Source organism: Lissotriton vulgaris, chromosome 5 (genome assembly GCF_964263255.1).
Source record: "Lissotriton vulgaris chromosome 5, aLisVul1.2, whole genome shotgun sequence".
NCBI lineage: Eukaryota > Metazoa > Chordata > Amphibia > Caudata > Salamandridae > Lissotriton > Lissotriton vulgaris.
The window spans coordinates 1,889,376,070-1,889,401,954 of NC_141693.1; the positions used below are offsets into that span (position 1 = coordinate 1,889,376,070).

Below are 25,885 nucleotides of genomic sequence, written 5' to 3' on the forward strand. Positions count from 1 at the left end.
ACGACCAATACCCACAGCTTCGGATGCAACGCCTGCGTTACCCCTCTCTGCAAGTAATCCGCCAGTAACCCCGGTTGGGTTTTCGAACTTCCCAGCAAAGTGCTTCGCCAGCACTTAAGACTATTTCCACCCCTAGGAGATTGTGGAAAATATGGACAGAGTGCTCCGCAGCACTCTAGATTGAGCACCTATAGAGTTCGTAGGGTCAGTGACAGGACTGCTACTCGGACAAGTCGGACGATTTCCCTAAGCTACACTAGGGTAATTATACAGTTTTGGGACCCTTAGACCACCCATCAATGTTGCAAGTGACAGTTTCTCACATTATGATTGGTCAGGAGAGGTGATTCGGTCATTGTCACCTCCTAGAATTCAACGTTCTCATCATAAATATTTAAATTTTGCTTATCCGCCCCTTGGGTTCACGTTCCCATCCATAGGAATACAGTAGAAAATACGAGTGTACAAGGTATAGCAACATTGTCTCTGGGTTTCAAGGTGAATTTCATCGTCCTGTGCTGGGTTCTCAGGCGCATTGGGCTTCAGGAGCCAGCTGGCTTGTTTCAGCTTCTGCGCAGTAGAGTTTCTCCCAGGTCACATGGCAATACTCAGAGGAGCCTCATCATGGCGCCGGTTATGTATATTCCAGCCCCCAGAGACGCGATACATGAAAAGTAAGCGAGAACAAATTAAAATCACACATAAAAATGATCACACTGTATACCGTGATACATTTTACACACCCCTTACTTTATAACAGCAATAGAATTAAAGTTTAGTGCGAAAAGACAGATATGCTAAAGCAGCAGTTGCAAGCATAGAGCGTGGTGAGAGACAAGCGGCCATGTTTGCAACAGTGCGCATGAGCAACAGATTCCCTCCAGAATGCGAGTGCGTCACATCACATGGGTATGACCGACGCATGCGCAGACTGAATTTCAGCGAAGCGGCCATTTCTTTAGTGCAAGCATTGTGAGGATGAAAAGACACATAAGCAAGCCTCTTGGGAACACCCGTGTGTTGGGGAAAATGCTAAATACAAGACGGACAGTTGGATTAATATGATTATGATTTGAACGAGGTTCATGAATGAGAGCAAGTCGCTTTACGTGCGAATCCTTGCTCCATCAGTGTCACCAGTGTAAACTAACGCCTGCATTTTTTTAACCCTCCTCCACTCCTAAAGTTTTTTTATAACATTAAGCCAAAGCAGTGATTTGAGGAGTGATTATGCAAATGTGGGCTGATTTTTTTTTGGGTCGTGCACGGGCCGATTTTCAATCCCAATCCAACCCTGGATACACCTGTTCCATGTACATAAGCACAGAGTTCAAACTCCTGATCCACACATACAAAGCAGTACACTACACAGGTTTCTGAACAGCCGCATACAGATCCACTAACCAGCCGAGCACCTCCACTCAGCTGGACTCTCTCAATAGACGTGCCATGCCTATGCAAAGGCAGCAGAGCAGGTGGTCGTGCTTTCTCATACATCGTTTTTTAATTGTGGAACAATAGAACAACTTCCCACATCACATTAGAGTCTCCTCAACACTTCTTGACTTCCGTAAGAAGCGAAAGAACTGGATCTCTGAGTAAGGCCCCTCAAGCCAAGCACCACACACCTGTTAAGCGCCAGGATACCCAAAAGTTGATTAGGCACTATAAAAATCGAAGAATCAATTTCCCTTAGCAATTGGCCCGACCTATTGGCTTTATCAGTGTTTCATTGATTTCCCATGTCATAGTGGGAATACTCCAATTTCAAAAAGGCGCAGACGCTGCCAGATAAGTTGTTGACGCTGCCGTGCCAGAGACGTTACACCTCTGGCAGGGAAACCGCTCTAAAGGCAGTCACAATAGGGGATATTGCAGATGATCACAGCTCAAGCAGCCGCAGAGCCAAGGCAGACAAGTGCTCTATGCCGTGTATGACACCTTCAGGTCTGTCCTTATTGTTTAGACTGCAGCGCTTTGCAGTCTGGAACTTGTAGTTTTACTGTTACCATTCAACGCCAGCGTGTGAAATGTGTTTCAGTGAACAGCCTAGAGGCATACACACACTGCTTGTTCTGCAGCAACGAAGCCCACCCCCTGATGCAGCACAGCAAAGACTCAGACACTCCCAAAGGCAGACGCCTCCCTCCAGACCCAAACATTCTGGGGTCACCTGCTAACTCAGCGGGAAACCAGACGACACTCCCAGCTCAGCCACAGACACTCCCTACTCTGCTGCAGACACTCCCAGCATAGATTTATCTGCATGAACACCATTAGCCAATGAAACCCGAATTCTCCAAGATGTATAAGGAAGGAGAGACAGACACTCCTGTCGTGTCCCAACCCACACATACACGTGGACACTGACTTGTATTTAAGAGCTCTTTATTACTGCTTCTTACTTGGTCCCCGTCCCTACTCTAACTGCCCTTTCCTGTTCCTGACCCCACCTCTTCCCCTCAGCCCACCTAGTTCCTCCCACCCCAACTACTAGACCGTCAACAATATAACAACTCCCACTTCACAAACTGAGAGAAACGAAACTTAACCTCACCACACCCACTCTCCGCCAAGATCATGGCTGCCGCAAACCAGCTCCGGAGCCTCAAGGAGGAGGCCATCTGCTCCATCTGTCTGGAATATTTCAGAGACCCCGTGTTTGTGGAGTGCGGACACACCTTCTGTCTGTCCTGTATCACACAATGCTGGGAGGAGCTTAAGTCTGACTTCACCTGCCCAGAATGTAGAGAAACCTTTCAAAGTAAGAAACTTCGTCCGAACAAGAGACTGGCAAACATGGTGGAAACCTTGAAGCATTTTGACTTACCGAGCGGGACCCCCCGGGATCCGATTCTGTGCAGAAAACACGAAGAGAAACTGAAAGTGTTCTGTGACGATGACCAGGAGCCCATCTGTGTGGTCTGCAGCATGTCACGTGATCACAAGCAGCACAGGGTGCTCCCCATTGAAGAGGCTGCCCAGGAGTACAAGGTATGCAGTTAGGGTGACCAACTGGCATGGGTGCAAATTCAGGACGGTGAGTGTAAATATTCAGGACAAAGGGTCAAAATTCAGGACAAAATTGCAGGACAGGAGCTCAAAATTCAGAACAAAGACACATCAGACGAGGTCGCACAATAGTATTTAACTAAGTACAAGTTAAAAGAAGTTTATATTAGATTGAGACATTGTGTACTTCAGTATGCGTGCACAGCTTTGACCAAATGTGCAGGTCATCTTATGGGAACAAAACCACCCCTGCCCCACCTTACCAGCCTCCCAGGGAAATGCCTGAGGCCCGGTCTGGCCTTGCTACCACCCTCCAATGGCGACCCTCCTATTCACAGAGGCCCTCTCTCATGTGCATTTAATTTCTTTTATAGTGCTACTCATCCCAAGTAAGTATCACAGCGTGTCGGAGTGCGTTTCATCACACTCATATTATATAGAGACAATGACTCATATAAAAGTTAATGTCAATCTGTAGGAAATGTACCTGAGATAATGGGGGTTACAAGTTGTAATCATTGTTTCATCTATCATTCAGTCTTTCACTATTCGTTCTGTCCTTCCATATGTGTGCCCATCTATATCAATATTCAACCATTTGCAAACCTATCCATCATCTATCCTTCCATCCCTCCATCATTCCATCCCTCCATCATTCCACTAATCCATCCCTCCATCCACTGTTTCACTCAACCATCCCTCCATTCATCCTTATCCATCCGTACACTCATCCATCCAGCCATCTACCCTTTCACCCATCCCGCCATCCTTTCACTTATTTATTCATCCACCCAGTAACTCATCCTTCCTTTCTCTCACCATCCTCCCTTTCATTTAGCCATCCATCCATTGACCTGATCACTCATCCATCCTTTCTCTCATCCATCCACCCTTTCTCTCATCCATCCACCCTTTCTCTCATCCATCCACCCGTTCACTCCTTCACTCATCCATCCTTTCCCTCATCATCCACTCTTTCACTCACACATCCAGTCTTACATCCACCCTTTCACTCATCCATCCATTCACCCTTTCACTTGTCAATTCATCAATCCATCCATCAGTTCACTCATCCATCCACCCATTCACTTGCCTGTCATCCACCCTTTCACTCTTCCATCCATCCATCCTTTCATCAATCTATCCACCCCTTTACCCGTCCTTCTACCCTTCCACCCATACATCCATCTATTTACCTTTTCTGTCATCCATCCTTCCACTCACTTATCTGTCTATCCTTTCTCATTATTCATCCACTGACCCTTTCATTCATCTCTCCTTCCATCTTTTCCCTCATTCTCCCCTTCACACTTCCCTCTTCCCCCATCTCTCTATTTGTCTCACCCTTCTTTCCACTCCCCAATTTTTTGCTTAATTTTTGATGTAATGTGTATTTGTTTTTATTCTCTGTAACATTGTGTAGCCTAATGTAAAGTGCTCTGATGCCTATGGGTCTAGCCAGCACTATATATAACTCATAAATAACGTTCCTCTGAACTTCTATTGGACCTTTGACGACGCCCCATGGGCGTCAAACCTGTCTGTACTCACCTCGATGCACGAACAACCTTGGCCGATGCCCGGTGGAACTGTCACATGTAGGTAAAGGGGAGTCTGGCCCTGGTTTAACCCCCTCGGCCGTCACCTACCCAGTCGGACATCTGACATTGTTTTCCTAGTTTCTCCCATTGTGTATTCCCTCCCTCCCCCTCCTCCTCCCCCTGTGACTCTGATTTAAGTGATGTAACTATGTAGCCTGTTACTCGCTGTAACTCATGTAAAGCGCTCTGATACCTCCGGGTCTAGCCAGCGCTATATAAAACTTTTCAAATAAATAAATTCACCCTTTCACTAATCCATCCACCCATCCCTTCACTTACACACCTTTTCACTTTAATTATGAGCTGAACCTTTGTCTACTGAGTTGCAGACAGAAGAGGCCCATCAAGGACTTCACTCCTGCTGTAGTACCTAAAGCAATTGATGGGGCATGGGAGGGCTCACTTTGCCACTGTATATAGGCAATCAGAAAAAGTGGAAGTCATGCATGATGCACACCGCCACTGTGGCATGGTGTTGTTTCCAGTGCTTTAAGTAAGATAAAAAACTGGGGGGGTCGCTCCAAAGGGGGTGTTCTATGTAATTAAGGGCATGGCTTAAAACACTTAAGCTAAAAATCTGTGCTTTGCATAGTGTGCCGCCCAACTGGTAATTTGCTACTTCTGTCATTGCATCCAGATATATAACACACCAAGTAATGTTACAACTACAAGCCAGAACTATTGGCTTTGTCAATGGTTGCTAGTTGCATTCAATAAAAAAAAAAGCAGCAACCATGGCTTTGTTGAATATAACATTGAAAATGTGTCCGTTTTAAAATGATGAGACAGTGAAAGACCCACAACCCATTTTTTAAAAACTAGTTTCACCACCTTTTCATGAACTGAATTCTCACCTAGCAGCATGGTGTTTTTGTTAATTTCTTCCACCTGACCGAATGTCCTACCCTAGACTGAGGCAGGAGGGGGCTACCACATGCAGTAAGAGCACAGACTGGCCCCATTGTCATTCTGTATGTGGCAACCGGCTGCAGACAGAATGACAATGGGCGGGGTGGAGCTCAGAAGAGTGTGAGGAGGCCCTATCAGGGAGCTGAGGCTTCTGGCGGGGGAACAGTGATGTTCCCCCAATGCCAATCCAACATTTTGGACAAAAGGCATCCGTAAAAGGGATCGTCACGGACAACGGACGTGAGGTCCAAATTACGGATGGTCCGTAAAATTTACGGACGGTTGGTCACCTTATGTGCAGTGGCGACGCTAGATCTACTGACACCCAGGATGGCCCCTAGGTTTGCCAATGGACGACTTGTTCTGGAGGGAGGTGGGGGCCAGACTGACATGCACACCTCCTCCGCCCCTAGCTAAGCCACTGTGTATGTGTGCTGTAGAGCTGGGGTAGCGATAGGGGCAGGCAGCGATGTGCTCTAATGTGCTGGAGGCTGGGCTTTAAGTGGGCCAGGTCCAGCAGGTGCTAAGCACCAGCAGTCCTGAAACACGGACAGGTCCCTATCGGTCTCTTTATTATTGCCTTCACCCCTGGAGTGAAAACAAAAATCTTAACCCGGAATATAAACAACCCCAAACACGTGTTTCTTGCAGCACCGGTTAAATATAGCTCCAGGCTCTAACACCACTTAGGACAATTGGCTTCAGCAGCACGAAATTTTGGTATGAAAAAGTTAACAAAATCTGGGCTGTGGCAGTTACTCTGATTACTCTTGTAATGCAGTGGCCGAAGTGGGGGGGAAAAGTAGTGGAACTGTGGGCACAGAATCAGAGGGCTGGAATAACCCGAGGATTGGCTCAGAGGGCGGAGCCAGAATGCACAACACATCCCAATTTTTAGTATTTGTTAGGCACTTCACTAAGCAGTTACAGCTGAATATGTTAGTTAATTCAACCAATGGATTCACCTGATTATGAGTTATTGCCATTAAAATACATTCACAAAGTGGGATATGTTTCCAATTGCAGAATGTCCCAAATATGCATAAACGTGGAAGCACAAGCATTTTGACAACAAGCCCTGGGGTGTCTGTCATCAGCACTTTTCCTACTTTTGTCCACAAGATCAGCTCAAACATGAATGGAAAAAATATCCTGGTTTGCAAATGCTTTCTATATAATTATGGCTCTGCCATAATTGACGCATAACACAACATTTGCTACATAATCGGACAATGTTAACCCCTTGTGTGCTTCGGACGGCCCCACCATCCGATGTCATGGTGGGGGTGTGCTGACGACGGCCGGGGGCAGTCCGAATCCCACCCACTTAATAAAACCCTCGCACAGCGAGAAAATGTGCGCAGTACGGAAGGGGTTAACTGATAAATTGTTTGAATCTCAAATGGATCAAAACTTACAAAGTAAAGTGACTTGTGTTTCTGCGAATAGGACAGCCCTTCGCGGAGGTTGACTGATCACTTTTCTCACTGCTGTATTTATAAGTTACACTGGTACTAATAAGGCAAATCTTTCCACAGTCTGTTAGCATGTGTAAAATGTCAAAATAATAAAGTATCAGAAAATATATTGCGTTACGCTGCAGCCTTTATTTTTTTCTGCATAATTTAGTCAACACTGCAGCATAATTTTGTCCTCCTATGCTGCTGTTCCAGTGCCCCCAAAGCAGGCAGTGCTTGTTAAAAGTGCTTGTGCATGAAGCAGAGAGACGGTGAAGTTTGTGAACTTAGTTTGGTGTGCATTGAAATCCTGCGTTGCCGATTCCTGGTGCTTTGCACTACTGCTGCTGAAACAATTCCCATGGAGTTACCAATGGGAGAGACGGACTGGCCTCAAGGGCAGGGCTGGATTTAGCGCTAATGGTGCCCTGTGCAACAATGTTTGTTGGTGCCCCCGATGACCACCTCCTCCACGGATTCCCTCACTATCCACCCTATAACAGTGCTCTTCAATGCCCCATACCTACACTATCTCCCAGGTGCATTTAATTTGATTTACAGTGCCGCTCATGCTAGTGTAGAGTGTCGGAGCACTGTACATCACACACATTACACAAATAGCTCTCTGACAAAAGCAGTAACCCACTGACCTATTTACAATATGTGCACTTTGTGATCTGCATGGTACATGATCTTTGCAACAGGCACATGAACCCTCTGCGCTACCTTTTAAAAACTTCCACTCTACAAAATTCTTATCTCTCGCTCTCTAGGAAGGACATTAATCCCCAGAGTTATCATGACATTTTTATTGTTTTCGAAAATTGCTGGAGGCCAAGAAGGAGGCAGCAAGTGCTTTTAAAACCATAATATACTTGCAAACACGACGCTCCCATCCAAAGTAAGCGCATAGCGCAGTCGCACCACCCTAGGCCCTCCTCAAGGGTCCTGTGACCTCAGTGACAGTAACTGTCGCTCCAGAGTGTGCTGCTTCATAGGCCTGTCCACAAGACTTGAGGTGAACTTCAGCATGGATTGTGGTGTACAGGCCTTCAAGGTTAACCCACACAGGCCACCGCTAGTGTCCAACTGCTGGTGCTAAGACACCAGGGCTTCTAAGGTCTTGCAGGGCCTTCTGAGGTCTATCACAGAAATGTGCTTCTTCAAGAGTGTGTTCTGGGGGACTGATCATGAAGGCTGAACCTGGTTCCCCAGTTCCAAATTCGTCCGCTCTGACCATAGAGCCACATCCTCTCGTCCCCCACTGAACACCATACTGCCCCACTGAGAAAAACTTGCACTGCCTTCAAGTACAACCCAATCGTTCCCCTCTATAAACACCTGGATGCTTCTCTATTCAAATTACGCTTTAAACGAGCAGTCTGCTGCCTAAAAAAAAAAATGGACCAACATCCTAGAAAAAGCAAACCCTCCCAGACAATGCAAGATTAAGTAAAACATGTGGAATTTAAGCAGGAACAACATGGTTACTATGAGAAAGTGCCCTTTATCTGCATAGTTGCACCCACTTTTTGCTGAATTGCTGATGTGCTTTGATTGAGTTTGCCCTGGGCTCCTGCTAATCAGGTACCCAGGGCCTATGTTCATTCCCCAAAAACTGCATTGAAGCCTAAACCCAATTGGCATCTCTGGCCACAGGCCAGCCCCTGGTAAATGGTACCACAAGTACCCAGGGCACTGTGACCAGAGAAGGCCTCTAAGGGCTGCAGCACTTATTGTGCCATCCTTAGAGGTCCTGTACTATTACACTGACACACTGCCTTTGCAGGCTGCATGTTTTGGTGCAGAACAAAGTGAAGAATCGACATTGCACACACATCCCTGTGCGCCATGCCTACAACCCACTGCCCTGACATAGATCAGTCACCCCTCTAGTTGGGTGCACTCTACCAGTGGTGAGGGTACATGTGCATGAGCCCTGTACCCCTACAGTGTCTAAGTCCATTCTTAGACATTGTACGCGCAGTGCTGCCATTTAGAGTATATGGGGCTGGAAGTTTGTCATTACGAACTCCACAGCACCATAACAGCTACACTGAAAACTGAGAAGTTTGGTGTCCACCTTCTCAGCACATTACACCCACACTAATGCCAGTAAGGGATTTAATGAAAAATGCCCACAGAGGGCATCTTAGGGATGCCCCCTAAAAACAAACCTACCACTAGTGTCCAGGCTGACTGGCTGCTTTCAGTTGCCACCACCAGACATGTTTCTGGACCCCTGGGTTGAGAGCTTGCTGCTCTCTGGGGCCTGAAACAATGCACATCCTGGGACGAGGTGCCAAGCCTCCTACCCAGGATGGGCAGGGTTCACGAAGACGTGGGTCCCAGGCACTCCACACCACTTGGAGTCAAGCTAGCCGGGCTGATGAGAGGTGTTACCTCGAAACCGGTCCTGTCCTCGGATGCTTGATTCCGTTCTGGGAAGGACATGGCTTTTGTAGTTCGGACTGGACTGTTCCCATGGGGCAACAGGGTCAGAGCTGATTTGCATATCGCCATTGTCTAACCCAGGGTGGTGTGGAGTGCAAAAAAAACGATGGATTTGGGCCCAGATCTTTTGACTGGGGGAATGTGTGACATTGATCCACATTCGGTCCATCACTTGTTGTTTTTGCATTTGCCGCCCTAAGTGCGCTGGGGATGCCCAGACGTGGGTCCCAGGCACTCCACACCACTTGGAGTCAAGCTAGCCGGGCTGATGAGAGGTGTTACCTCGAAACCGGTCTGGTCCTCGGATGCTTGATTCCGTTCTGGGAAGGACATGGCTTTTGTAGTTCGGACTGGACTGTTCCCATGGGGCAACAGGGTCAGAGCTGATTTGCATATCGCCATTGTCTAACCCAGGGTGGTGTGGAGTGCAAAAAAACGATGGATTTGGGCGCAGATCTTTTGACTGGGGGAATGTGTGACATTGATCCACATTCGGTCCATCACTTGTTGTTTTTGCAGGGTTCACGAAGGGGAAGCTTCAAAGGCTTGCCGCCTTTTTGAGCTTCCCCAGGCCACTCGCTGCTTTCATTAACTGGTCCCCACTGATTCTGACCCCCACTTTGGGGGGTGGCGGAGGGAAAACAAGTGAGGGAGAGAGATGTGCCCACCTCTGACAACTCCACCCCTGAGGAGAGGTAGGCGAGGTGAAGCACAACTCTCCTGCCAGCTTGCAGATGGCGGAACTCAGCCAACCAGGGAAAGACTTATGCCACCCTCCCACTGGAGGGTAAAATAATAGGGGTGTACCCACCCAAGAGAAGGGACCCATTGGTCCTAACCTTTTTACCTACCTGTAATGCCCCTAAATCTAGTATTTAGGGGCAGTCCTGAACATTTCGTCCTGAGACCAGAAGAAACTACAAGAAAAGAAGGACTGAACAGCCGTGCAGAAGCTAACCAGAGGAAGATGCTCACTGACTTGGCCCCAGGCCTACCCGGCTATCTCCACCTCGAACCTGCTCCTGCAAAATCCTGGTGTGTCCTGCAGCCAGCAACCTCGAAAACCCCAGAGGACCTGCCTGCCTTCAACCACAAAGACTGTGTCTCCTGTAAACACCAGATTTGTTCATCTGCAACCTCTGGCTCCGGCCGGACACCGCAAATCTGCACCACTCTGCACCTGCTGTCCACGGCCCAAGCTTGAGTGGGCAAACACCACGTGGAGGTCTCCCCAGCGAGATCCGGTGACCACAGATTTGCCTCCAGCCGACGCCTGCTGCCTAAATTCGGAAGGTCCCCCCAACCGAGACCAGGAACTGGTAAGAAGGTCCAACCTCAAAAGGCACCCCTGCACCAGACACCCTACGGCCTAGGGTAGCCAAACCGACGGTGCCTAACCAATCCCCAACTTACTTCTCGAAGTAGTGGTCTCATCCAGAAGACCTTCGTCCCCAAGCCTGCAGTGCCTTTGCAAACTGGAGGTTCCCCATTGCAAAACGGCAAGGCGCCCAACGTCGAAACAGCACCCTGCAGCCTGCCGACCTAATGGTGCTGAGGGTACACCTTTAGTGCTACTTTGTTTCACCGTTTGCCCTGAGCTAATGTCCAGGAGCTTTGCTCCCACAACCAGGTGGCCTGCTCGTCAGCAGCCACCAACCGGAGGCCCCCTATCCTCCATTGGATAACATTAGGCCGCAGCACACTGCACCCTGTCGCCCTAGTGCAGCTGAGGGTGTAACAAGAGTGTATCCTTGACCCCAGGGGACCCGTGAGTCTATCCTCAAAACCTAAACTCCCACTACCAAATGATTACCTTAAAACCGATAACACTATTTTTACTCCATAGAAACATTTCCAAGAAAAACAGTCCATGTTATCTCAAGTGTGGATTTTGAAGACCAAAAGATAATCTTTAGAATTGTACTGTATAACAAAAACTCTTTTACTTACCTGTTTACTGGAAATGTCCCAGTGTAGTATCCAGGTATACCACACTGAGTATAAAAAGTAATGTAAAAAAGTGACTTACCTGGTATTTTACTGAAAAGCCCATTCAAGTCTATGTACTGTATTTACAAAGCATTGCATTTCTCTGCAAAAATACTGTAAGTCAAAACAAAGTGCATATACCATTTCAATCAATACTGTATTTGTATATTTACTCCAAAGGACTTATCACTTCACTGTGCCAGACTCGCTTGGTTCTAGGAAATAAACATAACTAAAAGAATATTTTATACAAAAACAATTGGTCTGAAGTTCAGTCTTTGAGTGTGTGAATTCGTTTGTTGACTGAGTGTGTACAACAAATGCTTAACCCTGTCCTCTGATACTGCCTTACTGCTCGACCACACTACCACAAATAGAGCGTGAGGTGCTATCTAATTTTACCTCTGCCTATCTTTGGGGTTCCACTGGACTCTGTGCACACTATACCTCACTGTGGGATAGTATAGAAAAAGTCCTCTTCCTACAGTTACACTCACTATTCAGATATCAGTGAGCGCTTTTACCTGAAAAGTTTAAGGCATCCCCTAAGCATAGGGGATGTAATGAGGGATCAGGGGGTTTTTCAATTCTCAGAATTACAGGCTAGATTTAAGTTAGATAACAGGCAATTCTTTAAATACCTACAAATTAGGAGTTTTCTTTTGAATAAAAAGGGAGGTGCTTTGGGTTTCAGGTGCGATCCTATTATGGAAGTAGTTCAAAGAGGGGAAGATTGTAGTATTAAGAAGTTTTATGCTGAATTGATAAAATCAAAACAGGATGATTACGAAAAATGGAACGAAAAATGGAATGACAATCTCAATATAAGCGGGGAAAGCTTTAGTATCTCTTTAGAAAAGGGATACTCTTTGTTATGCTCAGCGCCTTTGCAGGCGCAACATTATAAAACGTTGTATCATTTATACTATACCCCTGCAAAAATAGCACAATGGGGAGGTACTGTGGGTATTAAGTGTTATAGGTGTGGAAGTCTGGAAGCTGATTTAAAACATGTATTTGCAACATGCCCCCATCTATATTCACTAAAAAAAGACATTGAAGGTTTCATAAATAATATTTTAGGAACCGAAATTGTGTTAACTCCCGGAACTATATTATTAGGAGTAAATCTGGAGGACGAACAGTTATCAAACGGGAGGGAATTTTTATTTGTAGCATTATCAGTTATGAGATTATGTATAGCCTCGGCATGGATTGACCCTATACGACCCACCTTTCATAATTGGCTGGCCAAATTAATAACAACATACAATGTGGAGAAAGAGATCTATGCACGGAAAGGAAAAAGGGGAAAGAAGCTCGGTAAGCTAATATGGGATCCCATCACGCGATGGAAGGAGGGTGTAATAGAATAAAACTTATATGTGAGCAAAACTCTGGTGATTTAGGACAATATATAAGGTATTAATTGCTATGATGGTAATATCCAGAGAGATACAAGGGACTTTATAGAAATATTAGAGAATGGAATCTTTGCGTGGTTTGTTTTATGCTTTGGAACTGGGATTGATATTTTTTCATTCTTTTTCTTTACTTGGATGTTGCTCATTTTATTATTATTGTTGTTGCTTTATTTGCTTTTTCTCTCAATGTGATGCATTTTGTTAGTAATATTGCCGTGCCCTGTATGTAGTAGTAAAAAATGTCAATAAAAAGATTTAAAAAAAAAAAGAAAAGTTTAAGGCATGACTACCTGGCCCGGAAGCGACCCATTTCAATGGTCATTGCTTGTATCCTTACAAAACGTAAGTAGTATGGTTTAAAAATACGACATCTGTGACAACGAAGCAGCGGTACACATTTTGTTTACCAATCCACCCATCAATCAGGCATTGTAGTACCTACAAGGATTGGTGCACTTCCCTACCTGGGGGAAGACAAGAGAACTAAAGTACCGCTCCACTGGCAAACTCTGTAAAGTGATGCTAATGTGTTTGGATGTGAATAAAATCAATCTGGCCACTTCACAAGCACTCTGTCTTGCCTTATGTAATTTTTTTAATTTATTTTTTATATTTTGAACCTTTTATTCCCGAGGCTGCCCAAAGGGAAAAGAAAATGTCAGAAAAAGACGCTGAAAGTGTTTTTATTTTTGGATTCATTTCACAGCGGAACAAATAAACGAAAGGAGGAAAGAGAAGGTGAGAACCATTTCTTGAAGTTGCTGTTTTTAGTAAGTGAGGAGGAACTAGTCATAAAGAGTGAATAACAGGAAGAAAGAGAGGGAGGGCAGCTGCCAGCGGCAGAGTAGAAGTGGACACTGTCCTTGTCTTCTCTGGGCAAGACAAAAAACCCTTTTCCTTCTCTGCCTCCCACACCTGTCGTGAATGGCCACAAACGCTGAGCCTTCTCTGCAGGCCTTGGCTATTTCTGCCGTCCTGCGAGGAATGTTTTAGATAAAAAGGTAGAACAACAGAATCTGTTGAATAAAAGAAGTTAAGGGCCTGCTGTGCCCTGCCGATCCCGCCCACTTCAACCACTGTTGTAATGCTATTGTTGAATTCTCCAGGAGGAAGTATAGACATTGTCTCATCCCTCACGTTACGCAAGGATATACTGAGGTGGATGTAAGGATGTGATCACATTCTTAAACACTCAAAGATGAATGCACGTCACCGCACCGACATAGATGAACATAATTAACTAAGATCCGTGACATCAAGCCTGCGTTCATTTCTATAAAGTAACTCAATAAGTTAAACTTTTAGAGGGAGTGTGGAAAAAGAAAAAGGGACATTCTACTGTAAATGTTGGTACACCCTTCTGACTCGCACACACTTCAGTAAATCTAAAGCACATCTCTTAATCCGCAAAGCAAATTCCAATGCCGCGCCTAATTGGCATGTTGTGTGGGGATATTTGATATAAAATGTCCGTTTATTTGAGTCGCAAAGAAAGAAGCCCACAACCGCTCTTCTGCTGCGCTCAGCCCTAAGTGGCAAAACTTTATCTTTTACTATGGAAGGTACATTGATGATTGTATAATGATTTGGACCGGTAGTGAGATGAACTTACAAGAATCCTTTACACATATGAATAACAACATGCTCAACATGGCTTTTAATATGACACCTAGCAGGGATAGAATTGTATTTCTTGATTATGAACTGTATGTCGATCAAGGCAAAATCAATTGCAACATTTACAGAAAGAGCACATCGTGCAACTCTGTATTGCACACCAGTAGTGCACATCCCAGATCTCAAATTGATTCTATCCCTTATGGAGAACTATTCGGAGCACGCAGAAATTTTAGTAACAATACTGAATTTAAAAATTGAGCTGGTGATATTGAACAAAGGTTTCTGGCAAGAGTCTACAAGAAAGATTTTATTCTTAAAGCAAAGAAGAGAGCATTGAAATTTGCTAGGAGTGATGCATTGAAGGCAAAGAGATGAACTTACAAGAATCCTTTACACATATGAATAACAACATGCTCAACATGGCTTTTAATATGACACCTAGCAGGGATAGAATTGTATTTAAGATCCGAAGGAAGGATAGGGCTAGTGGTAGAGGTGGAGGGCTAGCAATTATTTTTAGAGAATCTTGGGTGCTTAATGTGGAAGATTCAGATAATCTCGCGGATCGCGAGATTGTGAATTTTTCGTTAATTTTGTCCCCACATTTCACATTGGGTGGCTCCCTCATTTACCGTCCCCCGGGCCCCTCGGGACGGTTTCTTAAAGCTCTTTTGGAGACTCTCGTTCCCAGAGCAGTAAGATTTTCTCGTTTTTTACTGCTCGGTGACTTAAACATTCATATAGATTGTCAGGAATGGCAGGAAAGTAAGCTCCTATCCGACTCCTTTGACCTGGCCTCTCTTACCCAATGGGTCTCCTCCCCCACTCATTCAGGCGGCCATATTTTAGACGTCATCTGTTCTAACTTTTCGCTGAAGGTTGAGGCCCCCCAAATACTAACTTGGACTGATCACCAGCTTATTAGATTTTCATGGTCGGCCTTGAAAGATTCATCTAAAGCCTCCATGAATACGCGCCCCCCAAAGATCAATGTAGGCAATTTTTCTGCTTGGCTTGATCAGAATAGGCCCTTTTTGGGAGGAGAATTAGATTCCGCTGTCCAGATCTTCGACAGGTGGATTCGAGCGGCCTTGTCTGTCTCATCGAAGGTGACTGACCCTGGTAGAAGTAGGACGACTCCCTCACAACCATGGTATTCGCCCTATCTACGCACTAGTAAACTAGTCTGCAAAAAACTGGAGCGAGCTTGGAGGGTGGCTTATTGCCCACAAGCAAAGGTAGCTTATCGCTCCGCTCAGCGAGAATACTATGCCAATATCAAACTGGCTAAAACTGCATATTTTGCCAGAAGAATTGAGAGGGCGAATAACAACAGCCGCAAAATTTATTCTATAGTAAAATGTTTCCTTTCTCCATGTGCCGAACAAATTTCGATCAAACCCTCTACTGAATGGTGCGAAAGTCTCTCCTCCTTTTTCTTGACAAAAATCGCTAAAATTCAGCAAAGTCTTAGAGCTACTGGTGGGGGGAGTTGGACTGCTGACAATGTTGGATCTAATGTTGAACCCACGTACACCATGGAGAGCTTTGCTCCACCCTCTGTGGATGATACCTTAGTGGCAATTAAATCGTTAAAATCTGGTGCCCCTGGTGATACCTGCCCGGCCAGGGTATTGGCTGAAGTGGCAGAAGTAGTGGCACCTGAGGTTTCTCAAATAATGGGCCTATCTTTTACATCAGCCAGGGTTCCTAACGAATGGAAACAGGCTAAGCTGCTTCCCTTGTTAAAAAAGGCAGGTGCAGATCCAACTGTGCCTAGTAACTACAGACCCATATCTCTACTCCCAGCTATGGCAAAAATTGGGGAGAAACTTGCATTTGCCCAGCTGAATGCCTTTGTAGAATCCTCGGAGGTCTTACATCCTGCCCAGTCTGGCTTCCGTGCAGTTTATAGCACTTAGTCGGCGTTGGTGGAGATTACTGAGGCTATCAGGGAGTGTTTGGACAGTGGCGGCAGAGCGGCTCTGATTTTATTGGACCTCTCTGCCGCGTTTGATACTGTCCCACACTCACTCCTCCTGATTCGCTTGGCTGAGATTGGTGTATTGGGTTCAGCACTGGAATGGGTGAAATCTTTTTTATCGGACAGGTCTCAGCAGGTTTGGATCCCACCTTTTTCATCCTCAATTAGGCCCCTCACTACCGGAGTTCCTCAAGGCTCTACATTGAGTCCCCTGCTTTTTAATATATATCTTACCCCTCTTATTGTGCTGGCCGAACAAATGGGAGCAAAAATCATAGCGTATGCAGATGATACGCAGCTTTTATTTACCTGGCAGGATGCAGCAACTAATACAGAGGTTGTCCGCTCGTGCCTCTCCGCTGTGTTTAACTGGTTAGCAGTGGCACAGCTGAAGTGCAACGAAGACAAGACGGAAATTTTGCTGTATGGCCAATTCCCGCCCAATTTTAGAGAACTCTTGTGGCCGCCTGATTTTCCCCAGCCAGGCTCAGTTGCTATTGCTAAGAATTTGGGAGTCTGGTTCGGAGAGGATCTGAGAATCGAGGCACACATAAAAAAACTTACAGCGGTGTGCTTCGGATCTCTTAAAGCCATGAGAAAATTCTTCCCTTATCTGCCATCATCAGCAAGAGAGTCGGTTGCGAGGGCTTTCATTTTATCTCGGCTCGACTACGCCAACTCTCTTTTTAGCGGTACTCCAGCCTTCTTAGTCGCCCGACTGCAGATTATCCAAAATGCTACGGCACGGTTGCTGTGTAAAATTCCAAGTAGAGAAAGCGTGCGAGCAAACTTAAAGGAACTTCATTGGCTGCCGATTGCCCAAAGGATAACTTTTAAAATCCTTACTTTAGCATTTAAGGCAGTCAATAATATGGGGCCATCCTATCTGAGAAAAAGATTCAGCCGCTATGTCCCCACTCGGCCTCTACGTTCAGCTGACTGTAATTTCCTGAGTGTGCCCCGCTTTCAGCGAGTACGCCTGGGAGGCTACTCGCTTGCTGTTGTCGCAGCTCGGACTTGGAACTCTCTTCCCCTTTCCCTGAGATCGATTGAAAATTTTGTCTCTTTTAAGAAAGCACTAAAAACTCATCTTTTTAGAACTGCCTATTAGATTTATTATTCCTGTCAGACGGCCACTTGCTTGTTTTTCTTTTTCGCGCCAGGATACTCTGGTAGTAATGGAGCGCGCTATAAAACAGCTAAATAAATAAATAAATAAATAAATAATAAATAAAGACCAGAGGAAATACTGAGGATATTTCCCCTGTCAGACTGGTCCCGGGTTGCCACCCATGGTCACATAAGATATATAGTATATTCAAACGCTACTGGTATCTGCTAACATCTGATCGAACGTTACAAAACTACATTTTGAAATATCCTAGTATTACTTACCATAAAGGCAGAACCATACGCAATATAGTGATTCCTAGCTACCCTAGGGTACTTGAGCTGGGTTATACAAACTTAATGAGGACTCATTCAGATGTGGGAATTGTAACACGTGTAAATTGTCTGTACATGGAATTCGGGAAGTACTCCAAATGTACTGACATTGATTGCATGACAACATTTGTGGTTTATGCATTTATTTGTAAATGTGATAAAATGTACATAGGGAAAACAATTAGATCCCTGAAAGATCCAATTGCAGAGCGCTTTAATGCTCTAAAGAACTTGGATGACAGATACCATACTGTCCATCAATTGTTTCTTTTGCATATGTTACCCTAAGTGAGAAGGGTATGCCCAGACGTGGGTCTCGTTCTCACTACACCACTGGATTCAACCTAGCCTGGCTGTTGAAGAGTGATGCCCTGAAACCGGTCCCAGGGTGCTTGTTTCCGGTCCAGGGAGGACCTGGCTTGGCAGTTCGGGCTGGACTGTTTCCACAAGGAACAGGATCAAGACTGATTTGCATATGGCTGGGTCCAAACTGGGGTGGTGTGGTTAGCAAAATAATGATGGATTTAACCCAGATCCTTGTGACTGGGGCTGAATGTTTGCATTGTCCAGCATTCCGTCCATCAATTGTTTCTTTTGCATAGATTGTGAGGCACAATGTAAACAGCTGAGCTTCAAATTTCATGGTATTGAATCCATACCAACTGATGTTAGGGGTGTGAACAGAGAGCTCAGACTAAGACAGAGTGAGGCACGTTGGATTCTGAAATTACGTGGCGTAGAGAAGGGCCTTAATATAGATAATGATTTACAGTATTTCTTGGGAACTTGATATTTATGTGACTAATCTACTATACCCTTCTTCCCTTTTCTGCTCATTCTATCTTAGCCTTATATTTCTCTTTCCCTGCGACTTATTTCCAAAGTGTACTCACCATTATGTAGTGATACACATTGTGAGGACTTTATCTGTTACTCTAACACCATTTTACCGATATGCTTCCCCTTTTTCTTCTATTAGTGGTTTGTGTAACACTGCTTGCGGTACGTGGTGATCACATTAATTCAACCCTTGGATTGACAAACTTTACCATTTATTAGCCACCCAAACTGATTATGTGGCAAGCCATTTGACTTGTGCTAATTCACAAAAAAATGTACATTCGCTCTCACGTTTAGTCTGGCTAACACTGCCAAGTTGGTATCTGCTTAACTGCAACACCTGCATTTCGGTATAAGGTGCTGGTTGCATGTTATCCATACTGGTTTCTGCTTGATGATAATTATGCTGTTTAATATCGGTACCGTAGCCCCCTTAATTTTGAGTTTACAATTGTTCTACTCGAGCATTCAGTGTTAGGAGCACTTATAAGATGGGACAGGTGAGCTTTCCGTTTTATCAGTATAGTCCAATTTTTTTATTGGCTTGACAGGGTAAGGGAACAAACCCAACCTCCTAAATGGCGTGATTGTGAGACACCTTTGCTGTATGAGGAGTACTCTCCTTGAGGACCGTTTTTTCCAGTACAGTCCCTTATGTAATAATTTATTTTGCTTACAACCGTTTTCCGTAATGACATTATCAACCGTATTAGTTATAGTTCCCATTGACAGCTTCTCGTGTACTTGGTATAGTGTGCACTTACAAGATGGCGTTTACAGGGTTTTTACGTACAAGTTTAGTCCATTATTGCTATTGACTTGACTGGGACTTGTATATAAAGACACTCCAAGATGGTAAGATTGCGAGACGCTTGTAACATGAGGAGTATTCACATTAAGAACCAATTCTTCCAAGGTATAGTCCCTTACATATAGTCTATTTAACTTATGGGTATGTTTATGTTGTGAATTGAATAATTGAATTGAATTGAATAAAACACTTATAAAGCGCATGGCTACCAAAAGGCCTCCCAGCGCTAAAAGACACACCCAAAAACTGTAAGTGTAATGGAGATCAAGAAAACAAGAGGGTTTTAAGATGCTTGGGGAATAGAAGATTATTGACCTCAAGACGAATAGCATCAGGCAACTGATTCCAATTTTTAACAGCAATGACAGAAAAGAGACGGCCCCCGCTCCAGGTTCAATTGAATTTGGGAACAATGGCAAGATGTTTCAACTCAGAAGGAAGTGGTCTTCTAGGGACATACGGGGAAATTATGGTTTGGAGAATCGGAGGAGAGCTAGCCGCCAGTGATTTATGGACGATACACAAGGCTTTAAATTGAATTCTTTTATCAACTGGCAGCCAATGCAGTGCCTTAATGTGCAGTTTCGCAGATTCTCTGTTATGAGCTTGCGCAAGAAGTCGTGCCGCACAGTTTTGGACCGTTTGAAGTTTTATTATCGTCAAACAGGGGGGGCCCAAATAAAGAACAATGGCATAATAAAGCCTCAATAAAATCAGTGCTTGCTCCAACAATTTCCTAGCATTAAAAGGCAGAAGGGGCAGGATCCTTCTAATCATTTTAAGAATGCCGTAACAGGAGCCTGCTACCCTGGACGCCTGTGTCTTAAAACTCAGGTTATGGTCCAGCCAGACTCCAAAGCGTTTTACTTAGTCTTTGGGGGCAGGCATATCTCCCATACATTTAAGCCAGGGAGTGCCAATCTCCAGGCTGGTAGTCTTTCCCAGAAACTTCAATTCTGTTTTAACCGCATTCAGCTTTAGGAAAGAGGAGTCCATCCACGCCAAAACTTTTTCAAGGCAGTTGGCCAAGATGGACTTCTTATTGTCTAAAAGGTCGAGGGACACAATAAGCTGAGTATCGTCCGCGTACGTGATGATCTTAATCTCAAATGGCTGGACAATCTCCGCTAACGGACGCATGTAGACATAAAGTGCGGGGCTAAGAGAGGAGCCCTGCGGCACCCCACACTGTAAAAGCATCCAGTTAGAGGCGGCATTATTCTCAAATACTAAAAAGAGCGGTCTGAAAGGAAGGACTCAAACCTTTTGAGTAACATACCAGTCACCCCCTCTCTCTGAGTCTTGCTAGCAGCAGTTGGTGAGTGACCGTGTCAAAGGCCGAGCTGAGATCAAGTAAAATAATCACACCGGAGCCTCCAGCATCTAAAATTTTCCTGGACTCCTCAACAACCACTAGCAAGGCAGTTTCAGTACCCTGCTGAGGCCTAAAGCCCGTTTGAGAGGGATGTAGGCGTTGAGTTTCTTTAAAAAAAGGAGAACAGAGTTAACATACCTTTCGCATATTTTGACAATCCCAGGTAGTAACGAAATAGGTCAATAATTTGCAAGAACTCCGGGATCCAAGGTGGGCTTCTTCAGAAGGGCTCTAATCCTGGCCTGTTTCGAAAGAGAGGGGACAATCCCAGAGGAAAAAGCGCTATTAACTAGCTCAAGAATAACAGGAGGGACCAAATCAAATACCTGGTTAAGGATGCGGGGGTGGCGCGTCACTGTGGGAGCCAGGTTTCAGGCGGTCCATGTGCAATTTTTAATTATCGATCTCAAAATTGTATATAGTTTCTATGATACAGTTTTGGGATGTACTGAGATACTTGGGCTTCTTATTTGCCTAGGTTAAGGCTTCCAAAGAATACCAACTAGTTATACTGTGATCTGATCAATTAGGTTTTTCGTTTGAACTTGTGTTGATTTTGGTAAATTGATTACTTTTATTATTTCGATTCTAATAAGGTATATTCTATGTGGTGACTGTAGTTTTTCACATTACAGGATATCGCTGTCATTGCACCTATGGAACTTGATTTTATTGAACGGGAGGATATGTTATTTTAACTTTTGCCATACCAATTGACGTTGTTGGTGAGTTGTCATTAAATGCTATGTTACTTTGTGTCCCAGGTCAGGGGGGGAACCAAGGCTCGGGTCTAACTCCACTGGGGAACCAAGGGGGAGGAAGTCAAGTGAGAGGCCGAATCCTTGAGTAGGGTTTTTAACGATGGCTTTATTTTAATATAACGTCTTTGCCGACTTGTATTCCGTTCTCGTGCAAATGCTGCTGGGTCAAAGGGCGTCTTCCGCGATGAATCCAGCTTGCTTCAGGAGGTCTCGTCGCGGAAGTTCGGTTCTCCTCTCCGGTTCCGGGGCGTGTGGAAAGAGGGAGAGAGAGACTGGGTCAGATCACAGTTTGAGACCATAGAGGTCGGCAGGACCGGGGGTGCGGGAAACCGGTGAACAGTGCAGTAGGTACACTCCGTGAAGGACGTGCTCGTGTAGGGAGAGGGGTTTTGAGGATTTGGAGCTGTACACGGGACTATACAATCATTCAGGAGGCTGGACCCTGCTTCCCACCCAGCCCGCCACTCGCCCCCGTACCTGTTGGAGCCACGCCCCTCCCGTGGGAGCGTGGCGGAGCGAAGCGTGGAAACGTTGGCCTCCAGGCTTCAGGTCCGCTGCTTCTTCTCCGCTCTCCATCGCTTCTCTTGATACTCTTTCTCCCGTATCCTCTCCGTAATCCGCACTCAGCACTCCTTTCTCCACCTGGGAAACGTCGTCCGCCGCTTCCGGGGCTGGTCTCTCTTTTGAAGTTCCGCCGTGGCTGTAGATGGGAGGGGCCATGTCGTACAATGCCTCGTAGTTAAAGGGGCCATGACTCATTGTCTCGCTCGGCCAGTTCGATTCCGGCTCCTCGCTCCATGGGGGTCAGGTGGCTGTTGGAAAGTAAAGGAAGTGGGTGATAGAGGGGTGGCGGACCACCAGTCAGAGTTCTCTTCCTCTCCCGGGATACTCGTCCCGTCACACCTTGGTTTTGCCCTTCTGCACATGGGTTAAGATTATTTTATTTTTGTAGCATTTTGTACATTTTTCTTTCACTTACCAGGTTTTTTGGGCTTCACACTTGGTGTATATATGTTAGTCTTCCTCTTTCCAATTATTGCTGTACCCTCGCTTTCTCAAATGACCTTTACTATCTTATAATTCATTGGTTTCTGCCTTGTTTCTTTTACTAATGGATTAATGCTTTATTACATTGGCGTGTGATTGTATCGTCATAATGTGGGCCTACCTGGTTACTTTTAGCTCTGAGGAAGTCGGTGGATACTTCCACAAAGACGAAACACATGTTGGCTAAAGTTGTTTTGCTGATGACTGAAGTGGCTGTAACCTTATAGAACTTGGAATCAACAAGATCGGAGAAGATTACTACGAAATATTGCGTGGATTTAATTTCATAATTTCATATTTGGTTCAGGATATGGACTTGTATTGTTTTGTATATTTGTCGACTGCTGTCTACATATTTAGTAACGTTGGGTGGCTGTTACTCTTTATCCTTTGAGCATCTCTTCGGAAGATATATAATGTTTTCTGTGTGATTCTTCCATGACTTAGCGCACACTATACCCAGCCACCCGCCTCCTGTTCTGATGCAAAGAAAGAAGCCCTCCACCGCTCTTCTGCTGTCCTCGGTGCAACTGCCCAACGGAAAGAGCTGTAGCAGAACACCAAGGAGCATCAGAATGCCGGTCACCCTTGAAAGAACACAAGTGAACCCATGTGGTCCGAGCGGGAGCACAAGACAATAACAAGTTGTCCTTAAGAACAACTTTTTAACATAACATCATCCCTCTTTTTTAGTAATAAAAATTAGCTTTGAACACATAACAACAGAGAACAAATTAATTAAACATGCACACAATTTAATCAATCAATCACATGTTTGTTAAGCGCGACTACTCAAGGCCTTTGTCGACCTCAGTCCTATGTCTAAAACTACAGGATATATTATTCCAATGCGCAGAGCCTATTGGGAATATAGGAACCACACCACATGCTCTTTGATGAAGGTGGTGAGTTGTTTATTGATAGCTTTCTCAATGACTTTCGCTGGGAACAGGATCAAGGAGGTGGGTCTGTAGTTTGAGGTTGGTGAGGTCCGCCGAAGGCTTCTTCAGGAGGGGGTTTACATCAGCGTGTTTCCATTCGTCTTGGAAGGACGCGGTCCCCAGGGAGCAGTTGATGGTGTGGCGAAGCATGGGTGCTATGGTGTCGGCGGCTCTGTTGAAGATGTGGTGGAGACCGGGGTTTGTGGGGGCACCGAGTGGATTGACTTCATCATCTACAGTGTGTCTTCAGTGGTGAGGGCTGTCCAGCTGCCAATCGTTGGTTTCGGGATCTTGGGGGTGGCTTGTGAGTGTTCAGTTTGTTGAAGTTGTCGTAGATGTTCTTGATTTTGTGGTGGAAGAATGCGCTGAGTTTGTGGCAGAGGTCTTGTAAGGGAGGAATGTCAGACTCGCTAGTGGGTTGGGCGAACTCCATAAGATCACACTAATGGAATAACCTAAGATTACAGAAAAACTGAAAGTTTCAAAAATGAAATAGAGCAACATTCCATTCCATTAAATAATTGTTGGACTTGGCCCTTCTGGCAGGTTCACCCCTAAACTTTTTGCTTTTGATATGTGACTTGGTGCTAGTGATTTTTGGCTTCTGCACACTTTACCACTGTGTCCCAGGGTAAAGTGCGTGCGTGTGGTGAGGTTGGCCTGCTCTCCCATAGGAATGCATGGGGAATGTATGTGTCCCTGGTAGTTCCTGATGCGTGGGGAGTGCAGGTGCGAGTTTGGTATGTGCGGACTCGTGTGATTAAATGCTGCGAGATGTGTGCGGCGTTATTGTATCTGGTGTGGAAGTGCCACTTCTAGAAGTTGGCATGCCTGTGTAAATGATGTGAATTGGCTGTCTGGTTTGTGATTGGCTGGAGCTGGCTGGTGAGTCAGGATAGGTCTGCCCCGGTGGTGAGTAGAGTGATCTGCATGAGTGATGTGAGGGAGGAGTGCACCTGAGACCTGAATAGGGCTGGGCTTTCCCCACACAATGCTGGCTCCGCCCCCTGTGGTGCGTCTAATGTCCCTAGCCTGGCCAGTGAATGAAGAGAGGGGCTGAGCACATCGGAGTGCTCCAAAACCAGCTGCAACTGGTTTTTCCCTTCACCCTGAAGCTTAAACAAAGGGATTTGGTGTATAAAAGAGGGGCTGTGACCCCATGTAAATGTTCTTGCTGATCCTAACTAGGAGGGGGCCAGCTGCTGCTGCTGGGCGCCAGGAGGACCACCACTGGGACTGCCTCTCTGCATGGAGGGCCCTGTTAGCTGGTCCCTGGGCCCAGCCTTTGCCGCCCCCCGCCTTCCCTTCTTTTTGGACTTCGTCCCTAGACCTGGAGGGACTTGTGTGGCCTGCCAGTGCCTGGGGAGTGCTGGCCTCCCCTTCAAAATAGCGCATTGCGCCGCTGGTGCCGCGATCCCTTCCTAGAGGGATTCCCAGCGTGAGGATCCCCCCCCCCTTTTTGGCTGATTTTCAAGGCAGGTGCCCACCCTGCATTTTGCCGAGCCGGTTGGCCGAGTTGCGGGGCGGGTGCCCACCCCGCTTATTTGCCGACATTGTTTGTGCCTTAATACGGGTGGCACCCCGCGCTTTTGTAAAACCTGGAAAGAGAGTGCTTACCCCTCGTTTCGCCCGTAGCGCCGCCTGCAGGGACTGGGAGGGCCTCTACGCTGCCTGCGGCGACCCGGAAGTGCAGGCGCTACAACAGGAAGCGGACGGTAGCCCACCCCACGCTCCTGTGACATGGAAGAGGAAGCCGGCGTCTCTCCCTCGAGGCTCCCAAGAGCAAAGTGGAGCCCCGGAGTGCCGCGAAAAAAGAATACGGTGGGAGAGCCCCGAGGAGAGGGAGCTCTCCTGCGGACCAGACCACGAGGAGTCCCCCGGTGAGTAGGGCAGAGGAAGGGGCATCCTGTTGAGGAGTCGGGAGTCCCCACAGACGAGGGGGAGCTCCCTGTGCGAAGTGCGGTGCTGTGTGAGGCACCACGCCGACCCCCCCCCCTTGTCTCCTGAGCGGGCCCGCCGTTGCGGGCCGCTCCACCTGTGTGGGGGCATTTCTTTAAAGCCCACGAGGGCTCTAGGGGGCACAACGGGCATTTGCGTATTTCGAGTCCCCCAAGCGGGACTCCAACGAAGGCACACAGTTGTTGAAAGCCCACGAGAGGCTCCTGGGCATTGTTTATTTAGAGCCTGTCGGGCTCCAACGTTTGGGGCATTTAG

At 46.1% G+C, this 25,885-nt stretch overlaps 1 protein-coding gene across 2 annotated transcripts in view; it reads left to right on the plus strand.

The window, feature by feature from the left end:
- Positions 1–2,547: 2,547 nt before the first annotated feature.
- The window catches only part of LOC147717634 (E3 ubiquitin-protein ligase TRIM39-like), a 304,954-nt gene continuing 281,616 nt past the window's right edge, over positions 2,548–25,885 (plus strand). For both annotated transcript variants that reach the window (XM_086924428.1, XM_086924429.1), the window contains exon 1: positions 2,548–2,994. In XM_086924428.1, the coding sequence (XP_086780554.1) occupies positions 2,581–2,994 (414 nt within the window). In that variant the 5' untranslated portion in view covers positions 2,548–2,580. The remainder of the gene's footprint in view (positions 2,995–25,885) is intronic.